General features: G+C 41.9%; 2 protein-coding genes across 2 annotated transcripts in view; both read right to left on the bottom strand.

Annotated features, from left to right (window-relative positions):
- The window catches only part of rasgef1ba (RasGEF domain family, member 1Ba), a 32,283-nt gene extending 18,718 nt beyond the window's left edge, over window positions 1–13,565 (bottom strand). The window contains exons 1-4 of the mRNA XM_028577167.1: window positions 13,278–13,565; window positions 6,139–6,321; window positions 5,765–5,887; window positions 5,455–5,592 (exon numbers count right to left, since the gene is read on the bottom strand). Of these exons, the coding sequence (XP_028432968.1) occupies window positions 5,455–5,592; window positions 5,765–5,887; window positions 6,139–6,315 (438 nt within the window). The 5' untranslated portion in view covers window positions 6,316–6,321; window positions 13,278–13,565. The remainder of the gene's footprint in view (window positions 1–5,454; window positions 5,593–5,764; window positions 5,888–6,138; window positions 6,322–13,277) is intronic.
- A 6,996-nt stretch (window positions 13,566–20,561) lies between these two features.
- On the bottom strand, window positions 20,562–24,447 carry LOC114555066 (uncharacterized). The gene is made up of 3 exons (XM_028577166.1): window positions 24,330–24,447; window positions 22,185–22,823; window positions 20,562–21,523 (listed from the first exon to the last, which is right to left on the bottom strand). Exons 1-3 carry the CDS (start codon window positions 24,376–24,378, stop codon window positions 21,012–21,014), a joined length of 1,200 nt encoding a protein of 399 aa, XP_028432967.1. The 5' UTR covers window positions 24,379–24,447; the 3' UTR covers window positions 20,562–21,011.
- Between the last annotated feature and the right edge of the window lie 290 nt (window positions 24,448–24,737).

The raw sequence follows: 24,737 nt of genomic DNA, 5'->3' as shown, positions 1-24,737 counted from the left end.
GTTTTGAACTTTCCCCTGGACTCCAAACATGCCACGATAAGATAAGTGTTCCATCACTGACACAGTTTAGCACAGAAGTCACATAAGAGGGTCTACAGAGGGAAGAAGGACATGCGCGATTGATTTTTGTGCATGTGTAAGAGATGTGAAAGAGTATGAATGTGGAGGATTCTGTTGTGGCCTCTTTCCACACCACCGGTATGAGCAGCCCAAAGAAATCTGGGTTGACGAGGCCCCTTTTCTCATGACCACATCCCTGAACTTTCTGCCAAGTCAGCCTCCAGAATCTAGGTTCTGCAAACAAGACTCCAGTTCACCCAGGTGGGGAAAAAACACAGCTAGCCTTAAAATGGATGTGGAGGCCCGGTGCCTAGACAGTAATCGAGTGTGAGGAGTTGGTGCGGTGCTCTGGCATTTGAGAAAATTAGGCAGACTATCATCACTCTCCTGGAAACATCCAGGGCAGGACCCTTTCTGAAATTCACTTCCCAGGGCGTGATTAATGGATCTGTATGTTGGTTTTGTGGCTGTGATAGGTGTGATGGCACATGAACAGACACATTCGCTTGTCAGCCAATCAAGTGCGGCTCTGTGGATAGTGCAGTTTTGGCAAGGGCAAAGGGATTGCAGGAGCACAGGACAGAGAGAAGAAAAATGAAGTTGCAGATGATGGTCTTTTTTTCCTGAAAACTATTCCTTGGCCAGCCGCACAAAAGTAATTGATGATTGTTGAACGGAGTACATTTTCATTATTAGTTCATTTTTAAAATTATTAAAAATGGTGATGACCAAAGTGACGTCTTTAAATGGTTCGTTTTTGTTTGACCAACAGTCTAAAATCCAGAGATTTTTTACAGAAGGAGCAAATCCCCACATCGGAGGAGCTGGAACCAGAGCCTCCTTAACGGTTTTGTGCGACTGAAACGCTCAACTGAGTATCAAGGTTTTTGGTGATTTCTTCATTTTGGCATCAGATCTTTCCCCTGCACTACCAGTCCTGGACACAGCAAACAAAGAGTTATTAGAGGATTTGACACTCTCTGTTTAATATCACTAATATCATTAAATGTAATAGCTTTGGTTTTTGGGACTTTTGGTTGTACAAAGTGAACGATTTTAAGGCATTGTGTGGGTATCCCAGAAAGTGTGGGGGACCTTTTTTTACTATTAAGCGATTCACCCAAATATCATGGAGAGATTAAAATATATTGAGAATAATCATAAATTGCTGTCCTACATGGAATACCTCTATTCAGACATTTTAATATCAGTGTAAACACTGTACACACTCAGCTAATGCTTGACCACACTCCTGCACAGTTGGACAACAGTGAGACCATCACCAGTGAAAAACGCTCCAGTTGCCACTTCAAAAGTCCGCCATCTGCTGTAGCTTCTGTCCCCACTACACACTACGGGCCAGGGTAGGCTAAATATAGTCAAGGATCTTCGGGACAACAGCACGCTTGACATTTCTAAGCAGAAGGAGTCGCATTTGCTCATCAAAACTATTGGCGTTACGAATGAGGGGGCCTAGCAGGGGCACGCTGTTCCCTGCGCTATCGACCCTGGCAGTGATCCTGAGGTGGCAGACGGCTGCTCAGTACAAGTCACCACGACTGAGCACGTGGTTGCTTCATGCCATCGTATCACCGGAGGTCCTGTTTTTCTTGGCTGAGTGCGGTCACTTCCTGTGAAGCACCACCTGACCCACACAAAAGGCCGGACTGTTTATAGCAGGTTAGCCAAGCAGCACTAATGGACACATAGTAAAATGTGCAGTGCGCAGGATTATTTTATCTACAGACAGATCCATGTTGCCAAGTCACGATGGTGTAGAAATACTTTCAACCAAGTATCTTAGATGCACTAGCATCCAGCATTCATTTGCTATAAGTCCAGATCTTTTCTTGAGTCATTCCAGCCAAGTCAAGTAGACTAGTCTCTGAATGCTGACCATTTAAAGTCATGTCTTTAGAGTCAACTCTCAGAACAGTCACGTCTCAAGTCCTTGTTTTTATAACTTAAGTCCAACTAAAGGCCTTTTTACAGTTATGCATAGAATCGACGGCGCAGGGTCCGGCGTAGACGCAGACCCCTCTGCGTCTATGCCGGACCCTACGCCGTAGCCTGACGTGCACCTCTCGAAAAATGTAACTACACTGTCGCGGCGACGCACGTCGCTCAGCCGTGGCTAGGTATCGTTGCATTTCCCCTGGTTCTCCTTCTCCATAAACATGAAATCAAGGAGAGAGTTAACTTTTCCTGCTAAAAAGATTTCCCACCATGATAGAAAGAACAGGGGAGACACTTTGTTTCTCTCACTAGGACTCTAGAGTCGCTACTTGCTCCGTATAAAAGTATAAACATCAGGCCACTTATGTAGGCTACGTGGAGCTCTGCGTGGAGCCTCCGCACAACTGTAAAACGGCACTTAGTCTCAAGCAAGGAAAATGACTTCAATCATAAGAGAGGAGTCTGCCTCGTAGTCTTTTGTCAAAGTGCATAGTTTTTATTTTACAAAAAATAACTTAGTGCCAAAGAAAAAACTGCACATTTTGAGGGAAGGCAAGAACTTGGTACCATCAAATGAGGTCAGATCAAGATCACAGCGCTTGTTTTCTTCTCGGCTTCTGCTTCCCTATATATCCAACCACATCCATAATGACAGTCTTACTACAGAGATCAAGGTCCTGGAATGTTTTGAGTGTGGTCTGGACACGACTTTGACCAGATGTTCGGGACGTCTATTCTGGACTCTAACCCAAAGTTCCCAGAGTGCTGCGGTCGACGCTCTGAAGAATCCTCGTCGGACTCCGTATTCAAGACCTGCTAATGGTTAGACATTTGTGTTTTGTTTCAAAACATGATGATTTGGAGAATCAATGAGAAACAGGAATGCAAATTAGTTCTGATCAAACCCGTGCTATTGTCATCAGACTGCTTTGTTACGCATCAACAGCTAAACTTCCTCGAAATGAGAAATGTCCCATGGCGTACGCACTACCCAGAGGAGGGAATCGTGTTTGATTGTCACGGGTTATCATCTGAATGAATAAACAACAACACAACTGAACTTCCTCGACATTTGCCCTGTGGCGATTTGTGAAGCGAGGCACCAAAGCTTTCTTAGGATTAATTCATTCATTTGAAAAAACGTACTTGGTCACACTGTGCTAATCATGAGCACACATGCTTGTGGCTAACAGGATATCACAGCACATCTACAGGCTGTAAGTGTTGTAAAAGTTTGCTTTGTCAACACAGCACACACATCTAGTGTTTGGAACCTTTATCTACTCACAGTTTCTTCTGTTTCTCCTGTCAAAAGATCTGTTAATACGGGATCAATCAAAAGGCAGCATTTTGCTCACACAAATTATTAAGGAGAGTCCATGATTTTAAGGAAAACTTGTGGTATTTTTGAGAAGCCATCTATCAGTTACGATAAAAACATTTTAAATAACCAGATTTTTGCTGAGGTTTGAGAATGCTGTGCTGTCATCGCTAGAACAGCAGCATAGAAACTCCAGTATCACACAATTGGAAAGTTTTTTTTAAGAAATTGAAAGCAAAAGTTAAAAATGATTTTGCAATCTGCCGGTTAAACCAACTGTCTGGTTCAACTTTCACCTACCATAGTTAAGGGAAAGTACCAGGGAATCTTGTACTACGTGGCTTTCTGTTGGCTCGAGGCCAAAATCGATTTCAACCATCACAAATATCTTTGGAGGGGTTGCGTTAATGCCAACTGCAGCCAATCCACTGTGAAATCAAAAGATGTTTGTGTGACCAGCAAAACACAGCATCCGTGCCCATGAGCATGACTGAGGGAGTGTGTATTACTGGCGGTCATATGCCTAGTGTGTTGCACCACGAGAGCAGACATAGGGAAGCTGTAAATGTGTCCGAGTGTCATGTGAGAAACGTATTGATTTCTAGATTAAATCAGGATCAATACTTGTGCTTGTGCTATTGATGAGTCATGTGAAACCTGCATTAAAAACAGTGGGGATGGCTGGGTCGTGTGTTTTTCTTGTGCTGAGCGGTGAAGGAGGGATGTCTTCGGTCAAGACAGATGGATGTGGTGTTCTCCATCACTGTCTGGCCCTAACAAGCCCCCGCTGGCTTATCGTTAACCCCCCAACCCAAAGTTATACACACTTAACTCAGACACGGAACTCATTCCCAAGCATAGCACACTGAAACACATGTGAAACAATCAAGACAGAAAAAACCCTGATTCATGATGACAAACCCAATTATTTGTCCAGACCTGGGAAAAGTGAAGTGGGAACGCTACCACTGGTGACATGGAGGGGAAAGAACATTTGATATAAAGTCTGATAAACGTAATTGGAGTTGTAAAAGATAAAGACTGTTTGTGAAAAATCGCACAACACTTCAAACTAAGAGGATGGTTTAAGTACATTTAGCATGTCCATGGGGAAACAGCTAGTCTGGCATAATTTGCAACCCTTTCAGGTGCTGATAGATAGATTTTTTAACTTCACCAGGCTAGTCGTTTTCCTGATTCCAGTCTTTATGTCAAGCTTTTCTTTTTGATGATGGCTTTTTTTTTTTTTTTTTTTTAAGTAATTGTTTCCTACACTGCAACTTTTATTCTTGCATTTCATACCTTTCTTATTCTATTTTAGCAGTTTCTTTAATTTTCTTTAACAAATGTTTTAACTGTTTTTTAATGTTTAATGTAAAGCACTTTGAACTGCCTTGTTGTGCTATACAAAAAAGCTGACTTGCCTTGCTTAAGCTAATCGCCACCCATCAATCTTCTCATCTAACTCTCAGCAAGAAAGCTAATTTCCCCAAAATGTAGGCTACATGTAATTTCATGTTTGCAGTCACCATTTTTGTCGCATTAGCTTATGTTAGCATTTCCTTTCATGGCACACAAGAGCATGAGTCACTGCTTGTCAAAACAACGTTTCTCTATCTAAATGTGGAGGCTCTGCATGTGCATCTGCATGTGCAACAAAGATAACAGAGGCTACAGGACAAAAACTGTTCTGGCCCACTAAATAAACTTGGATCCAAACAGCGCAGCAGAGGCTAATGGCACGCTAAGCCAGTGACAATCAGTTCTGCAGCAGTGAAACAATTCAAATGCTGTATTGGAAGGAGCGCCACAGTGACGACAAAAAAAGCCACCTAGCCCGCGAACAATGAGGCTTTTCTCTCAACTCAGCCAGCCTCAAAACTGCTTTGTTGCCAGAGATACTCCCCTCCACCTCCGTCTAATGCTATCTGCAAAAAATCTGCCTGTGCATGTGGCTTTGCTGCACGTGCGGTCTACAAAACAGCGCACCACGGCTTGTGATAACACCTATTATCTAAACAGCAGCAAGTCTTTTGTTACTTAACTCATTTAGTATGAATATACTTTTTTTTTGTTGCATGTCTATGGTGAGCAGCAATAAGAAATCAAAGTCTGACCTCGTCTCCAATGGCCAGCCGGTGGGTCAGCTCCTTCAGGCTCCGCATCATCCTCTCGTCCCTGAAGTCGTATGGGAAGGTTTCCGTCCACTCGGTCAGCAGCTGGAGGATCTTGGGAGCGATCTTCCTGACTCTCATCTGAAAATGCAGGATAAACACATAAGTGTTGAGTGAACAGTAGGGAAAACCAGAACTAGGATGTGTAAATGTCTAGTAGGCTCACAGCTAAGAGCCCTGTTGGAACAGACAACATTCCACTGATAACTAAAATCCATGAAGAGGAAGTCGAATTTTAAGAAATATAGGGTACCTTGTCAGCTTGGGGGTCGCTGAGTCGCTGTTGCTCCACGCACAGGTGACACACCTTCGACATGAGTTCGTGTGGGCGGATAAAAAGACGAGAGCTGAGCAGGAAGGTGAAGATGTACGTCCTCTGTGGGGGGAAGAAAATAGGTTTACGACAAATGTAATCTAAAAAAAGTAGAGGGAATTAAAACTTTGAAAAAGATACGCAAGAAAGAAAGACAAAGACAGAAAAAAAAGAGACTTTGGCACTTAACTGGGTCTCAAAGCACCAGAGCTTCTCAGACAAAACATAAAAGAAAAAAGGGTTTACCTACTTACTTTGATGAAATTGCAAAAGTATCCACCAGTAATATATAAAAAAAAAAAAAAAATACTCACATCTGGATAATAGTCTGCAGTTGGGACCAAGTGGTGAATGAGGGCCTCCAGTGACCCAGATGCCAGGTTGTTGTCATGATAATAGAGGCCGGGGTAGCTTTCCTCCTTGGTCTGGTACAGGTTCTTGTTGTAGCTGCCGGTGTTCAGCTGCCCCGTGAACGGTGGTGTCTGAGGCATGTTGTCCTGCAAAGAGAAAGAGGACAAACACAGGAACGGTCAGTAAACACTCTTAACTTCTTGTCCTATAGATGTTTCAACACAGACGCCGATGCAGGGTGGCCAAACAAATCCGAAATAGCTCTCAGACGCAAACACAGACGGCAAAGGTTTGGACAGTCAACACACCCTTCCTCCTCTGGATCCCTGCTGTTCATTTTAAGGTTTCTGGGTTTGGGTTTGGTTTATTTGGAAGTGCAAATGGTTGACTGAAAAAGTTGAAATGCAAACTGTGGTTGAGACACAAAAAGCATGAGGGGAAAAAAAAAAAAAACAGGAGGTTCATGAGTCATCTGCATTACGATGAAAAACACTAGAATAGACCGCTCACAGATGCTTTATTGAGTTTGGACCCCACTGAGCTTTTGCAGGGAATTGAATCCTTAACCCTGGCAGTATTAGTGCCTTGCTCTATAGAACCAGTTAGAGCCAAACTAGAACTGCAGGCTAGTAGTGTGCATCGTCTCATGAGCAGTAACCTTTAACTGCTGGAAATAAACCAAATTCAAGACCAACGGAGATTTCAGATTCACATTCGATACTTTGCTGGGAAATCTCACAGACAATTCATTCATTCATTCAAAAGGTCTTCTGACTCATTTAAAGTCTGTGCTTATAAAGAAAGTTCTCTGTATGTGCTTGAACATAAAAACAAAAGTACAACAAAAACGTGTAAGAGCTTGTGAGAGATTCTGGGTCAAACTGTAGCTCTGCCACATGTCATGACACTTTGTTTACCCTTAAAGCACACTGTATGACCACCCTGCCTGTTTACTTCAACTGCTACTCCGTGTGTGTGTGTGTGTGTGTGTGTGTGTGTGTGTGTGTGTGTGTGTGTGTGTGTGTGTGTGTGTGTGTGTGTGTGTGGCATAACAAGTGGAGGAAACCATGTGCAGTCCTGTGCTAGGGTGCAAACGTCATTCTAACACTGAACTGAAGACATTACCATAAAAACTTATTGATTCATATGTTCCAAGCAATTATAGATTTATCAGTAAATTGACACCAGATATGGTACTTCAAAGCTATGAGGAAGTTATAGCACAAAGCATTTTTGATTGTTTCTATGTCTAGTCAGATTTGTATTCCTGAGGACATTTGTTTCTTTTGTTATTTTTAATAAAAAAAAAAAAAAAAAGGTGTTTTGTAGTAAAAAACATGTTCATAATTGTTAAAGTAAGATAAGAAAATAATTGTTTGATGTCAGATGATAAACAAAGCGTAGAGAGGATCTGTAACTTTTGCTCTTTACTTTCAAAGAGCAACATTAAATGCTCACACACACACACACACACACACACACACACACACACACACACACACACACACACACACACACACACACACACACACACACACACACACACACACACACACACACACACACACACACACACACACACACACACACACACACACACACACACACACACACACACACACACACACACACACACACACACACACACACACACACACACACACACACACACACACACACACACACACACACACACACACACCTCTGCCAGCCTCCTGACCTCTGAACCTGGCACTTCGGCTCAATCCCATGCCAGGCAGACTTATGGCTGGGGAAACACAAAGGGCCTTTTCACACGGGGGTGGGGGGGAGGCAACAACACCACCCCCACACACCATCACAACCCTCCACACCCCCACCTTCGTGACAATATGCTGCCCCGTGGCTGCCTGCCGAGTCAGGAAGCTTTTAAGGCTGATGCACTGCGGTGTTGCCAGGGACGGATACGCCTGGAGATGCCAGGAGGTATAAACTGCACCTGCCCACATACTGCCACACGGAGTTCAAACACATTCGGAGTTTCACTGTCCTGTGAAGTAATTTTGGTTTGCGGAGGAGGCTTAGATAAGAAAGAAGAGAAGGAAATCAAAAGGAATAAACATCTGCTGATCAGACCAGAGAGGGAATTAACAGGTATTATTTAATGGTCTAACACAGAAGTCTTGAGCTTAACCTTTAAAAATCACAAGACACAGTTGTGTTTGCTTTTGCAGGATCACGCGGCTCGAAACAGACACCTAAACAACCCGTTTATTCATAAGTTCACTTAAAGCCCTCACCCACACGAGACAAAAACCACCCACCCTTCCACACACATGCCGCCCCATACTGCACACGTGCACACACAAACCATCGCTATTATTCAGCCAGACAACCATGGGCATTTCCATGAGAAAGGCAAATGTGAGGAGTCAGAGCGCAGCGGCCCGAGCATCTGCTGCAGCATGTGGCTTCCCTGCAGAGAGGGAGAGACCGGGAGATCACAGGTCTGGCGGAGGGACACCCTTGAAAGTGCTCCACTGAGGGTTTTATGCTGAGTTTAAGTGCTCTTTTCTTAGCAGTACTGTACCACAGATTAATTTGAAGATACAGTATCTCACCAAGTACAACCACAGACATCTACTGTCCACAAAGCAGCTCTCTAAACACACCACTGGGGTTCAGATGAAGAGAACATACACAGCAGCAGGTGATCGAGGACTGAGAACAGTTCTCGTTCACTTTTCCCAGCTGGGATCTGAACCACCAACTCCCTGATCCCACGCTTGCCTCTCTCACCATTAAGGTGGGGGTTGCTTTGGTTGGATGTGGAGCTCAAAAGCAATCAACAGAAAATGTGACACATTTGAATACTTCCTTCACGGTTTTGTTTTTTTATTCAAGTAATTTTACTATTTAAGTTATTTTTAATTTACCTAATTAAATAAATCTTTGTAGATTCCAGCTTCTCCAATGTTAGGATTTGCAGCTTTTCTCTTGCATCTTTTTTTCCTATCTCATGGCATTATTAACTGAATCCCACTGGGTTTTCATTGGTTGTTCAGACAAAATAAATTGGAAGAGGACATCAAGAGCTTGGGGATATTGCCATGAGCATGTGTACTTATTTTGTGACATTTTGTGGACTAATAATTAATAGATAAAGCAAAATAAGATGGGAATCTTTACTGGCAGAAAAAAAAAGCTGTATAGGTGCATTTCTAATCTTAAGATATCTTTGACTTGTTGATGCGGTTTCAGATATGTCGAGTCCAAACCTTCATCCACCAAACTAATTAAATCCACACATACACACCCTCTACAGGTGAAACTAAAATGAACCGCAGAAAAAATCCTAAAAACTAAGTGCAGGATGCTTACAAGCAGCAACAACTGAGACACAGATTTACATTTGGCTTCCAGGTGTTGTGTGTAGTAGTAGTAGTAGTAGTAGTGATGGTGAAGGATGGGGGGGGACCTCTGGCCTGACAAAAGCAAACTCTTTGCACGTTGCTGTTGGTTTAGCGTGGCCGCCGGCTGGGTGGCAGTAGAAGGTAAACAAACAAAATGCCACAGCTTGCCTCCCCACTTTTTTTGGAGTGTGTGTGGGAGTGGAAGTGGATGTGTGTGTGTAGCCATCTGTCTCCATGTGTAAAAAGAAGTCTGGTTTGGATTTAAAAACAGAGAATATTCAAATTTCTGTCTGTTTCTGCTCAAAATATGCCTTTGTACTCAACTAAAAAGCATCAAGCTTATAAACTGACATACACATTGTTGCTTTTGGGTTAAAGTTTCATAGAACTAAGGAATTTTTGACATCAAAATGAATTAGAAACAATTACATGTCAGAATAGTCTCAGCCACCATATTTAAACCATGGTTTTCTTTAAATATTCAAACCCTGGCCTATTTTTACACCCATGCACACACTGTTCCCTTTTTTTATTGGCTAAAGACTAAACCGCTGATTATCACATGGCACTGAGTCTCCCCGATGATTCAGGTATGTCTCGTGGTAGTCTTGAGGGGCTGGGACTTTCTCCCCTTCTTCCAAGTACGTACTGGGGGGTAGAACACTCAGCTGAAACAATGCAAACATCTTGCACTGTAAAATTCCTTTTATACTTTTCCTTTTTGAACTGAAAGACAGAATAAGAGTTTACTTGCAAAACATAATGTGCAAAATAAATCGATTTTTTCTCCATTACTCCGTTTTTTGTGAACATTGGGAGCCAAAATTATTTTTTTTAATTAAATAGCCCTATTTGGAGGTAAAATACGAGTTGATGAGAAGGGTAACAATAATTTTTTGGTTTCAGGCCATGATTCACTGAAAGGTTAAATAAATGTCAAAATAGTTCCCTTTTTTGCCCTGTTGGAAAATTTTAAAAGAAGGGCAGCAGCTTAAAAAGCAGCAAACTTCTCCAGGAACATGTCATATCAGGAGTAAAACCCTGCCGTTTACGTGAAATTCCCTCCAAGCTGCAGAGCCATCAGTGACACAAGCTTGCAGGTCATTTTGCCTCCAAACGCATGGGTGGGGCTGCTTCCCCAGAGGGGAGAATGATGGAGCCTGGTCTCCTCGCTTGCTCAAATTACAAAGAGCCGACGGAGGCTCTTCCCGCTCCGCCTGCAGTGTTAACGACCGCTTGTGATGGGTGCCGATCAGCAGTTCAGAGGCTGTAAAGAAAAAAGCCTGAGCATACAGAAAATCATTCCTGTGGTTCACGAGACGTACACATGCAGGCAAACACTCACATTTACTTGTTGAAGCACTTCCCTGATGCCATTTTCCTGAGAAATGTCTAAGATTTCCCTGCAAACCACTGAAGAGTACACGGGTCAAAAGCAGTATAGCTCTGGGTTTAGCGGTGTAATAAAACATAATTTGATCATCACGCTGAAGAGAAAAAGTAAAAAGGTGTTTTGTTTTTGCTTTGTTGGGGTTGGAGAAGGGGGTTATATCAATGGGGGAATGTGGTGCAGGCACAGAGACACTTTGAGGTACCAACAGTAAATCAACAGCCCCCCTCCACTATGTAAACCCTTAAAGGCAATGAGGAATCTCACTCATCCATGGCTTGAGGAAATGAGGGTGAGAGATAGCTGAGTGGCTGCACAGGAGGGCGAAGAGGCCACAGTGGAATAGTGGAAGTAGTCTAAATAAAGACGGCTGGTTGGTGGTGTTGAAGCTAGTGTGTGCGGTCAGAAGTACTTAAAACTAAACTAGGCAGAAAGGTATTTGGTGACCTTCCTTAGAGGGCTGCGATCAAAAAGTAGAGCTAGAACATGGGGGGGAAAAAAGCAGACCGCAGCAAAAAGATAACCGACCAGAAAAGAGAGGGCTCTACACAGACACATCTCAACCTTTTAACGCTCCTCCAACCACAGCTTCTTGACTACATCCACAGCAGTAATGAGTGTTTTGACAGGGTAATGTTTGCAGCTGTGGAACTGAGTGGTAAAAGTCACAGCTTCCATATAGGATTCTGTCAGTTGGTGTCATCAGTCCTTGACAGCACATGAACACCCCCCACACACACACACACCCCTGCATACACTAAAACACTGAACAGACTGGGACTACTTCTGATTCTTCTCATAAATCTTTAGGAAACTAAGTAAACAGACAGCTTCAACAACAAGCATAGGTTGGGATTAGATACTAGAAATGTCAAACAGTCAAATTTCAACTTGTGTTTTGAGGTGCGGCGACACTACCACAAAGGGTAAACAAAGAACTTAGTGTATTGAGGCTTACTTCAGGATGTGTCTGGACTGGGACATTCCTGACCTCAAAGACTTCTCTGTAAGCAGTGATTTGACAATCTGCAGGTCAAAAGATGCCCATGCATCTATAGGCTGGAAACTGGGCTGAATTTGAATTTTATTCTGCGTTACAAATCCATTGATTCACCACATTTAAAAGACTGTATTTCAATGTGTAGTCAGCCCCTGCTTTTAAGCCATTTAAACACAACAGTTGCATATAACCAAGCTTTCACTTGTCAAGCAAATTTAGTCAAAAAGGTGCCCCACACAACATCTGCAATTCCATAAGAACTGGGCAAATAAAAATTGTCTGAACAATAAATCAGTCAAGGTTTAAAAAAAAAATAGATACAAACACATCTAAGCTATAGCTGGGAGCACACTTCTTAACTCCCAAAGGTTTGCAGTCTTCACACCTGTTTTTTGTATGTACAATTACATCACCGCTTGCACCACATATCAGACTCCTGTGACTTCAAAGACCCATTTCCCAAAAGCATCCATTTGTCTGCATTTGCACAATCAAAGCCCACCACAACCACCTCTACACAACGCCAGAGTACAGTAGCAATCATGTAATCCACTGCAACAATAACCCATTCAAGTGTTTCCAGAGGAGGCACCCTCACATTGTCAGCCAGCCAGAGTCCTGCCAAATCACCAATAAACGGATTTAACTTGTCAGCACATTAAGGAAACCCCAATACATGCTTGTACTACAGAACAGTGGCACGGAAAGCCATGGAGAACAAGCCAGGGTTACTCATGAGAGATGTGGGATTAACTTCACTGATCCCTCACCGTCTTGCAGGAGGAGGAGAGGTGGGGTGGGGGTAATCCTCTTAACCAGAAGGTACTGGGGGTTAAAAATAGTCCGCCACTGGTTTCAACAATCCCATTACTGTGCTACATTATAGGAATCACTTAGAGGAAATGAAAAGACAGACACAGCTACTTAGCCTATATAGACAACACAGCTAATTTGGGGTATCATTACTCCTGTTTGTTTTGATTCTGGAGGAAACCGATTTAGATAGTCAATAAAGGCGCACTGCCAGTTATCACACTGCACTAAAGGGGCCATTTGAACACTAACTGAAGCTGCAATACTAATATTTGCAGACAGTTAAGTTGGGAAAAGAGCATTTATTTCAGTCGTCAGTTCGTTTACAAACGCAACCTCTTTTGCTGGAAATAAAGTGCGCTCTTTCCACCCTCTCGCGCATTGTGGACACGCTCCACAATGCGTCTCCAAGGTGCACAAACATCAAAACATTCAATAAAAAAAAAATAATAATAATCCTTAAAAACACAAAATAGGCTATTTCCTAAAACAACCCGCACAGCTCACCTCAACAAGCAATCCAGGTGCGAATCCTCCTCGTATCCTTTCCCAAAATGTGCGAAACCGTCTTTCAACAGCTGAGACTTTCTCCTTCTACGTGTGAATAAGCCGAGGCGGTGAAACCCAGCAGACCCTCCCGACACCAGGCACTCACTGCAGCATTATTCAGGGATTAAATGCAGGAAAGCAAAACGGGTATTATCGGTTTCAGAGCAGCGGGATTGTTGCGAGAAGCAGAATCCGTATGAATGAACTGACAGCTCCGGCTGTGCTGCTGTTGCTGCGCCGCCTTCTCTTGTGTCTCTGAGCTCCGAAGCCGCGAGAAGCCTCAGGACTTTATTGTGAGGGAGAGGCAGCAGCCAATCAGAGGAGAGAACTCCTTCCATCCCCCCCCCCCCCTTCTCTCGCTTTCATTTCTCTTTCTCCATCTATTCTTTCACTCTGACGTTCCTTCCATCTGTGTTGCCAAAGCATCTAAATCCAAAATGAGAAATTGAAACACAGCATGAGAAACAAATTGAAAACGTCCCTATTTTCTCAGGTTCAAGGACAGTTTCTGTCTGTGGGTATGTGGGTAGGGTCTTTGGGTGTTTTTTTCTCGTATTCTTTCACATGTTGTGTTTGCATTTTCTGATGGTTTTTTGTATGCATTTTTTTTATTTAAAGCACACAATTATTTATAATAAAATGGGCAATATTAACAAAAAAATGTCTCACCTTGAAATTATAACAAGACGGAGTCTACAGGCTGGGCTGTTTTGTTTACCAAATTCACCATCTTAGTTTAGCATGTTAGCATGCTAACATTTGCTAATTAGGTCTAAACACAAGTACAGCTGATGCTGATGGGAATTAGTCATTCGTTTCCAGGTTAACATCAATCAAACTACTGGACAAATTAAAATTTTGACATGACAATTGTTCTGGATGGAAAGTCAGAGGCTCCCCAAAGTTATCAACCCCCTGCTGCTAAATCTAGGGATGCACCAAATCCAGGATTCGGGTTTGGATTCGGCCGAATATTGGGCTTTTTGACGGGGTTCCGTGAATTTTTTTCCACCGAACCGAACCCTACACTTGCACTGCGCGCACTATGCTGATCAACGTAATGACGTAATATGATTCTGTTAACCCTTTCCTTGACTGAGTTACAGGCTTGAGCCCCCCTAAAAAGGGTCTAAAATCGCCAATGGTCCAGAGAATTCACAGCGTGGGCATGTTGATCAAGTTTCGATCCTTTTAAAAAAAAAAAAACAGAACAAAAAACAAACATCTGAGGGTGAAGAAGAAGGTTGTTTTCCACAAAGACGGAAAACAACCTTCTTGACGGATTTGGGTTTGGATTCGGCCAAATATTGGGCTTTTTGACGGGGTTTGGGAATTTTTTTCCACCGAACCCTACGCTTGAACTGTGCGCGCTACGCTGATCGACGTAATGTAGGTGGACCGTTCAATGCAGTAGGCTTTGAGAAAGTGAAAATGGAACTCGCGAGCAGAAAAAGCACCGCCCGGCAGCACCCCCCAGCCAAAAGAAGGCGACCCAAGCCGAGCCAAACGCCCAACCCGGTATTCGGCTGAACCCCAAAAATCTGGATTCGGTGTATCCCTAGCTAAATCAGTAATTTCATCAGCCGATAATCTCTGAGCTAGCTACTGAACAACAACTTCAGTTAACTTTTTTTGACACTATTAACACTATGATGGAACTAAACCTGACACTTTATAAGTCACAGTAATAATGACCAATTTGACACAATGTTCTAACATTCAGCAATTTTAATGGCAGGAATCTGGCACAACCACCTCCGATTGGCCAAAAATATGATTCTGTTAACCCTTTCCTTGACTGGGTTACAGGCTTGAGCCCCCCTAAAAAGGGTCTAAAATCGCCAATCGTCCAGAGAATTCCCAGCGTGGGCATGGTGATCAAGTTTCGATCCTTTTTCAAAAAAACCAGAGGAAAACAAACATCTGAGGGTGAAGAAGAAGGTTGTTTTCCACAAAGACGGCAACAAAAATGTCTAACTTGAGAGACAACAAGATTCTGGAACTTGTGAACTGTCAGTAAGGGCTAATGCAGAAATCATCAGACACATTCAAGGAACGTCAAGAGACTCCGTTGTTTATGACAAAATTATGAGCCGGCTACAGACCTGATTCCTTGGACATTGTCCGGCGTTCGTATGAGAAAATTGCTTAGGTTTCATCTTGCCCCCTTCCCCTTTTACCCAGCCTTTCTCCCATTCTCATCTCCTTCCTCCCCCCACTCTCTCTTTCTGTTTTGTATGTCTACACGCCTCATTCTAATTTCAAGTCATGTAAATTGAAGCTTTGTGACCACCGAAAGAAACAAATTCTAAATGTATAGATCATATCAGTGAAAAAGCTGTTGCATAAAATGAAACTGGACATCTGAGTCTCTTACTTTGTCCCCAATACAACAAAACGACCCGCTTAGTTCTTCAAACCAACAGTTCATTGCTCATTGTTTGTCCAAATAATTCAAGGTGACAACTGTTTATAAGTGGCGACACATAAAAAGGAAGCTGCCTTTCGTAGGGTAATCAAAAACGTTGGTTCACATTATATGAAAGACCAGAATGGGACTGAATCATTGGAAATAAACATGCAATGCACAATCATATTTCAAATGTATTAAATCCTTTGATGCAGTGTGCTCTGGCAAACCCTAATCTTAGCAATGTCACTGTGTCCTATCTGCTGAGTTAAGAGGGCCACTGTGTGATTATTAGTTCAGTCGATTTAATTTATTTAGCTTTCATTTACCCAGGCAGGTCAATTAAGAATGAATTCTCATCTACAATGGCAACATGAAAAGAGGAAAAAACCTAGAAATTGCTCTGTTACTCTTTTAACGCAAAACATATGTGTAACACAAAAGCTTATTTTCACTGAACAGAAAATAAAACAAGGCTTCAGAATGTTTCCCTCTTCTTTAAAAAAAACGTCACTGTAGTTCAGCTAACCTGAACAGTAAAGAAATGTGATTTATACAAAGACTACATACTAGATGTTTGTTTAGCCGTAGAATTGTTTGTGCATGGTTGACTTCCTCCTCATTTCCGAAGCGGAGTAATAAGCCACGGTAAAATAACAGCAAATCATCCCAAATCTCGTTAACATCCAGAGGTATTACATAATCTGGCATTACTGCAGATTTACATATATGCACTAATCCAGCTTTTCTCTCGCTTAAATGAGAGTTTGACCACAAAGATCAGGATTGCAGTCATTATGTTGGACACAAACACAATATATGCCGGCAGACACCACAAACAATGGTCAGGCTTGAACCAGAAATGTTGGGCATTCAACTGAATGTATGATAGAGATGATCAAGAAACAGTATAATTGTGTGTATTTGGAAAGGGTTAACATGGCCCAAATATCCTTCAGTTTTGGTCAGTCTTTTTTTATTTACTACAACGACCGACATCCTCTGAATGCGACAGAGGAGCAGGTTTTAATTCCAAAAAGCATTAAGAAGAGCAGTAGCAAGAAATGACAGGCCTTATTCTTTATTTTCCTTATTGAAAATGTCAACTAATCCCATGAAAAGACCCTAAACCAGCACTGTGTTAAACTGTATCTCAATACTTTCTGATTTCCCTACTGTCTGTTGCTCTCAGCCCAAAGCACGCGTTCATACTTAATACGGAAGATAGAAATCTTTAAAAAAAACACCTCAGAAATATTTATTTTTAAAAAAGGCTCAGCGATTTCTTAAAGCAGCTTGGCACTGTAATTTTTAACATACAATACTCAAACTGGAGGAAATACAGCATTTTGTTGGGGACTATTTTCAGCGGTGGATTAATCCACATCTGGTGCTCTAGTGAGCATTTGAAGTAGCCGGACAGTGTATGTGGGATTGAGTCAACATAACCTAGATCTGTGTATATACTGTATGTGGCTTGTTGTGTTTTTAATATTTTTGATGGAGCTCTATGGATATGAGCTATGAGATATAGCAGGCTTTGAATACACAAGTAATACTAGTTAGATACATTCATTGTTGGTTTTGGTCTTTTCATGGGATGTGTTGACAATAAGAAAGCCATACCCTTTAAGTATTCCTGTTTCTGGATTCAAACATGTCCGTATAACAGAATACCAGCCTGACCAGTGTTGATTACGATCTGGTGTTAGCATTTCAAAAGCTAAAGGAAGTGGGGCATTTCCAATCCAACTCGATTACACTCTATCTTCAGGGCAGCCGGCGTTGAATGGCAGAGTAAAAGATTACCAGTTGGTCAATTCAGGTAACAATCAGCATGGGGCAATTACAGCCTAGAGGTTTAATAAACAGGATTCCTGTGAGTGTGAATGTAAATCAATGCGTTGCAGGAAGAAAAAAACTTGCATCACAGAAAAGGGCACTATGGGTTAGTTAGAGCTTTACCAGACCAGTCATGGTACTGTAAAAATGCGCATTATTTCCACAGCTTCATTAACATGCTGTGTGACTGAAGACATCAGATGTTTACTCTTGGGAGAAAGAGCCTGACTGGAGTGTCAGAACTGTTTTAAAGGTCTCTTGTGCAAGCGTGACATCCAGGCTGATGTGCTGGATTTGAAATCTTCCTGCAGGGAAATAAATAAACCCTGACTTTATGTTTGTGCTACATTCCCCATATAGCTTCAACCGAGCAGTGCAGATAGGCATCAGGAATTTACAGTAACATGTTTCCCATTTGTGCCACCCCTGCAGCAGCCAGGTCACAGTTCAGCGTCTCACTCATGGACACTTGGACAAACATCCTGAGTAATGATACACACTTCTTTGCCGATGAGGGAACTAAACTTGTGACTTTGGTTGGTTAAAGGGCAGATTTTCTAATCACAACTGCACTGATGGCAAAGCAATAAATAATTCTTATAGTCAGGATATTTATGTTTTACTACACCCCATTAACGTCAGAACTGTGACAGATCAACTCTCCGTGCTATGGTTATATTTCACGTGTCAGTATGCCTTCTTTATGTAACAGGAATACATTTCTCATGTGAATCTAATGTATTGACATTCATTTACAGATTTTTGTTTAGCTTGACAATTGTGCAGTTTTTAGCTTAAGCTTTAATATCAGGTCTAGTGAAATAAGTTTGGAAAAGGTTTCAGAAACAGAGCATGAAAACACTTAAATCCCCTAAATTTAGACTGATTCTACTGTACACAGAATAAAGCTGTTGGTGGTACATTTAGCCTGCAAGGACAGTCGACTGTAATAAATGATCAAAAGGTTATACTAAAAGCAAAAAGCCACCATGATACCTGCCAAATTTATAACTAGGACATCATTTTTGTCTTATAGGAATTGTCCCGCATGCTGTTCACTTGTACTATTGCTCAGTGGCAGGAGACAGATGGATTTTGTGGCTGAGATAGCATAGCATTGTGTTGAAAAAGGGGTGAAAATTAGCATGTCCATCCGCGTGTCATGTTTCCAACCTGTGACTACTGCAGTCATTTGTCCCGGGAATGAATGCTGATTGTAACGTTTCCCAGGAAAGACAAAAGCCAGATGTTAGTGGGCGTTAGTGACTTTTTAGAGCAGTGGAATAGGGAAGCGATGAAGTCGTCACTTGTCAATATTGCCAACCATCAGTAGAGATTAAAACTTTTCCCATTAGTACCAAAAGGCTATCCTGTTGACAAACAGATTCTAGTGGAAAACAGAAACCGGTTCAAAATTTCTAATTTGTTTTTATTTATTTATTTATATAAAAGTGCATGAAAATGTTCCATTACATTTGGTGCAATCAACTAACACCTTAAACCCTCTCACATACAGTGGACATAAAAAAAGTCCACACACCCCTGTTAAAATGAGACCAAGATAAATCATGTCAGAACGTTTTCCACCTTTAACGTTTAACCTATAACGTGAACAATTTAATTGAAAAACAATAGCCTGGTTGCATAGGTGTGCACACCCTTAAACTAATACTTTGTTGAAGCACGTTTGGATCTTATTACAGCACTCAGTCTTTTTGGGTAGGAATCTATTAGCATAGCACATCTTGACGTGGCAATATTTGCCCACTCTTCTTTGCAAAAGAGCTCCAAATCTGTCAGATTGCGAGAACATCTCCTGTGCACAGCCCTCTTCAGATCACACCACAGATGTTCAATTGGATTCAAGTTTGGGCTCTGGCTGGGCCATTCCAAAACGTTAATCTTCTTCAGGGGAAGCCATGCTTTTGTGGATTGGATGTGTGCTTTGGGTTGTTGTCATGCTAAAAAGGTGAGCTTCATCTTCAACTTTCTAACAGAAGCTTGAAGGTTTTGTGCCAAAATTGCCTGGTATTTGGAACTGTTCATAATTCCCTCCACCCTGACTAAGGTCATGGTTCCAGCTGAACAAAAGCAGCCCCAAAGCATGGTGCTGCCACCACCATGCTTGACTGTGGGTATGGTGTTCTTTGGGTGATGTGCAGTGTTGTTTTAGCACCAAACATACCTTTTGGAATTATGGCCAAAAAGTTAAACCTTGGTTTCATCAGACCATAACACATTTTCCCACATGCTTTCGGGAACCTTGATGTTTGTTTTTGCAAACTTAAGCCGGGCTTGGGTGTTTTTCTTTGTAAGAAAAGGCTTCCGTTTTGCCACCCTACCCCAAAGCCCACTCCGATGAAGAATACGGGAGATTGTCGCATGTAGCACACAGCCAGGACTTGCCAGAAATCCCTGCAGCTCCTTTATTGTTGCTGTAGGCCTCTTGGAAGCCTCCCTGACCAGTTTTCTTCTCGTCTTTTCATCAATTTTGGAGGGATGTCCAGTTCTTGTTAATGTCTCTGTTGCGCCATGTTTTTGCCACATGATGATGACTGTCTTCACGGTGTTCCATGGTCTATCTAATGCTTTGGAAATGTTTTTGTACCCTTCTCCTGATATGATATCTTTCAACAATGAGATCCCTCTGATGCCTTGGAAGCTCTCTGTGGACCATGGCATTTGCTCTGAGATGCAACTAAGAAAATGTCAGGAAAATCCTACTAGAACAGCTGAACTTATCAGAGTCACTTAAAATTAAGTTATGGCAGGTGTGTAATGACTTCTATTTAACATGAGTTTGAATGTGATTGGTTAATTCTGAACACAGCCACATCCCCAGTTATAAGAGGGTGTGCACACTTATGCAACCAGGTTATTGTAAGATTTTTGCTACGTGTACACGTGGCCGGCTATTTTCATAAAATGACATTTCAACCTCTCGGTTGTTCAAAGTGTTTGTTTATATGTACCCGTGTATATATGCCGTCAATGCAGTCAAGAGCATGCCAGACCTGTAGGTGGCAGTTTAACGAGAAGCTCAAGCCCACGTTAGCCAATCGGAATCCCGATAATAGCAACAACAGTAACGAATCACTTCCTCTCTCTTCTCTTCCTCACTTTTTATGTCCACTGTATGTTGTGACAGAAAACAGAGAAGAACAAATTCTCCTTCACACTTCAACTATAGTTTCATCTTCTAAGCTTTCTGAGCACAACTGTCAGTCAACAATGATCTTTTTATACTCACAGACTCTTGGATTTTGAGGGGTTTTCCCTGAATTTGGTTCAATTGAAATTTCCCTCCATATGACTCAAGTTTAAGGCCTAAACTAAGCCGTCCTGAATGTGTCTCTTTGCATTATCAGTTCTGTTATTTGGGTCTACCTGAGGTTGAATACCATTCCACTGTAAAAAGAGATCCTTGGTGTGAGTGCATCCTAATTTCCGCCTTTGTTCATGGTATGATTGGGACCAGTTGGTGCTTCCGCTACAGTCTGACTGCCTCCATATTTACAACCGTGTTCTCTGGCTAGACTGGTGAGGAGCTCCAGGACTCTGATCTCATGCTCCATGCGAGCTTTCTCCCTCCTCTCGTCCCTCTCAGCCGTCTCTCTCTGCCGGCGCTCCTCCCTCTGCAGCCACTGGGCCAGGAGGTCCTGATGCCAGCGAGCCTGCTCCTGCCGCTGGCTCTCCAGCTGCACCAGCAGGCCCCGTGTCTCGGACACCAGCCGCTGGAAGCACTCCGTCAGGTGCTTGAGGGTGGGTTCCAGGCAGGTGGACTCGGCGTGATGGTGGCCAGAGGTGGGGAGGGTGTTGGAGCTTGGATCTGGGGGTGCAGGGAGAGGAGAGGCAGTGGATTGGGTAGGAGGGGGAGGGGCCGGTGGAGGTGGTACTACATGTGGGGAAGGAGGGCTCAAGCTGTTTTCCACGCTGTTTTCCACTAGAGTACCTATGACACAGGATATGAAACAGTACAGGTATGATTGTTACTGATGACAGGAATATCTTTGGAGCAGAAATGATGTGTCAATTAATGGACTAGTTGAACACTAGAAAATTAATCTGTAAATATTTTGATAGTAAAATGCCAAAAATTCTCTCGTTCCATCTACTAAAATGTGAGTATTTGCTGCTTTTCTTAATCGTATGGGACTGAATATCTTAAGGATCTAGACCAGAGAGGGGGGTCCTCAGAGTCGCCGCCAAATTATTGTTAAAATACTTTTTTGAACGTTTTTCCCCCAAACAATTAAAACATGTCTGAAAATATACATTGAATCCAACATATTATTAGCAAAGATAAATCAGCCTATTTGTATGTGCCTGCCACATGTAGGTTTGACATTAAAACATGATATATGAATATGTAAATAGTAGCTTAGTATTGTAGGGCACCATAAAAAGGTATGTATAAAGGCTTTAGGCCACCCTACACGTTATTGTAGGGCCCGTTTAATATGCAACTTAATTTTATACAATATATGTAGTAGGTAGTCCCTGCTCGTCTCTCTTTCAGGTTAAGGGCTTTGGGCCTAAAAAAACATATGCACAGAAAAAACAGCTGCAAAAAAAAAAAAAAAAAAAAAAAAAAGACATTAGCTCTTACATACCACTCATTTCACGATGGATGGATGATTCCAGATGAACTTCATGGTGTCGCTGTGGGAATCCTGTATCGCTGAACTCAAACTCATCTGAGGAATCTTCTCTGTTCTCCAACTTGACTTCAGAGTCAAGCTGCCAAGACTGAAGGCCTCCTCTCTCCTCTAAAGAGCTCAAACGTTGTCTTCCTGTCCTCCCCAAAGAACCAAAATTGTGTCCACTAATCTCTGTATTAGAATTTAAATCTGGCTTGATACTTCCTGTCCTGTCGAGGGATTCAAGGTGACGCTCTGCCGTCCATTCTGGAGAAACAAAATAGGGCCCTCCTTCCCCTCCCACTGACCTCCGGCCCAACACAGCATCCATCTCGGCAAAATATTTAAAAGTGCAAGGCTGCGAGCTGTCAATGCTCCTCTGTAGCTTGGCTCTCCCATAGTTAGCCTTCAGAGTTTTGACCCGAAGACGGCACTGGTGTGGACTCCGAGAGAAACCCATTTCACTCATGCGGGCTGAGAGGTGTTTGAAGACATGGCGGTTGCGAAGGTTTTCTGCCAAACTCTTCTGGATGCGCTCGTCACTCCAGGCACACAGCAGCACCTGAGTTTCCTCCACTGTCCAGTTAATCGAGCGCTCAGCTTCTCGTTTCCCTGTACATACAGAAACACAGCTGAATACAGTGAACTTCAGATATGTGATGTTAGTGGTATTGAGTACATACTGACTCCAAACCACAAATTGAATCCAATTTATTCCAATTAGGATCAAACTGTGGTCCATTTAACAAAATGTAGAAAAAGGTAATCAGTGTTTTATTGTTACTTTTGTTGTAAAACTACACTCAGTTTTGCACCAAATCAAACAGCCCTGCAAAAAATGCTACCTTCAAGACGGTTATTTCCATGTTTAGTTTTTGTTAAAGAGAGGTGTTGATTCAACTGTATGTTCATTTTGTAGGCTGCAGTTTGTGGTGCTGTTGAACTATATTGTAATATACTGAGAGGTGTCACTTTCTAAATAATTAATGCATTCTCACTGATATGAAAAGTATTAGAAACACATTCCAGTATGATGCCATACTAAAACACCTCTCTAAAAACGGCATTGGTTTTAGCTGATAAACTGATAACTGAGTGTACATCACAGTCGGAAATGTACAAAAGGTTGCCAAAAGAGTACCAGCTATACAACCATCAGACAATATTCTCTACATCTTTAACTAAGCTATGTGATCTTAAATTGATTGAATTAACCAGAAAATGTAACTATGACTCAATAATTGTATTCACTTTTTAAACATTAAACTGTCATTCCTGCTGTTTTTTTCTTCTTCCTGATACTGCTTTTATTTATTCGTTATAAGTTATTTGAGAGAAGCTATGCTAAATGTTATTTTACCTGAGTTTAATGACAATGATTGTTATTTTGCTTGGCCTTAGCGTTTTACTTACCTCACTAGTAAGACATAAAAAAACATTCAAATAAGGTGAAAATAATCTGCAAAATCAATTTAGATAAAGACTGGTTGACGTACTTGGCAGCTTAGTTTTAGCAGTAGAGTGGTAGTTTTTTTTTACCTTTAGTAAGCTTATCATGACACCTACATATGCAATTAAATAAAGGCTAACTACGATATTTAATTGCTATCATAACACAGTGTGCATGACATGTATTGGAGAAGTAAAGCTCTAAGCGTATCTACAAATGTATCAACTGGCCTCAATAACATGACATAGTCATGGACTGTGCTATTAACCCGGTTATGTTAGACATTTAAATCCATGTCCATCTTTAGCAAAGATCATATCCTCACATTACTTATGCTTGCTAATTAGCCAGATAGCAAGCTGTTAGCCGACACAGCTACTAGGTGAAAAGTTGAGTTAGCCAGCACGCTAATTCAGATACATGCAGAATAATACTAGTCTTATAACACAGACAGCGAGCAGGACAACTAGCAACGAACAGTTCAGTAGCTTAATAACGGAGTAAATCTAAACTAGAAAGCTAGTTCTGCTCTCTGTAACAAACACAACTAAGGTTAGCTGCTAACAGTTAGCTAGCTTACATAGCTACGTGAATCTGTGTCTAATTTTGACTCTCTGCTGGCTGTTAAACAACAAACAAAACATGTCGGTTGCTCAAACGATTCTTACTTTTGGTCGTAGAAACGGAGCTGGTCGAGTTGATCATCGGTGGATTCATTTTCACGGGCTACAGAAAATGTAAACAATCCTCACACACACACACCGACACTCCTCTCTTCCGGGTGACGTCGAGTTCAGCGCGTGACGTCGATTGACGTGTTGCAGAGTTGTGATTGATTCAGAAAATTAAAAAAAAATAAAATACAATAATATAATATAATACAATAATATATATTGTATTATGCACTAATTGATTGTGTGTCTTTATATCCTGCATATACAAACTCAAATTAATGCTGTAAGCAATATCTTCACCATAATACTAATTTACATAGCCTATTGTACTGCAAATGTATTACATATTCTTAAATTACATATGGCCTTAATCTGCAATGTTCCCATTTGTCCTATATTTTA

The sequence above is a fragment of the Perca flavescens genome, chromosome 5, assembly GCF_004354835.1.
Source record: "Perca flavescens isolate YP-PL-M2 chromosome 5, PFLA_1.0, whole genome shotgun sequence".
Classification (NCBI taxonomy): domain Eukaryota; kingdom Metazoa; phylum Chordata; class Actinopteri; order Perciformes; family Percidae; genus Perca; species Perca flavescens.
Note: the sequence above shows the minus strand (reverse complement) of the source record. Positions and strands in the feature narration are given on the sequence as shown.

Bases quoted from the DNA above. Each gene is read 5' to 3' on its own strand.
- LOC114555066 (XM_028577166.1), bottom strand. From the start codon at position 24,378: ATGAATCCACCGATGATCAACTCGACCAGCTCCGTTTCTACGACCAAA. The intron at 22,824-24,329 runs GTAAGAATCGTT...CTGTATGTACAG, and splicing joins CTCCGTTTCTACGACCAAAA to GGAAACGAGAAGCTGAGCGC. The intron at 21,524-22,184 runs GTATGTAAGAGC...CCTGTGTCATAG, and splicing joins CATCCATCGTGAAATGAGTG to GTACTCTAGTGGAAAACAGC.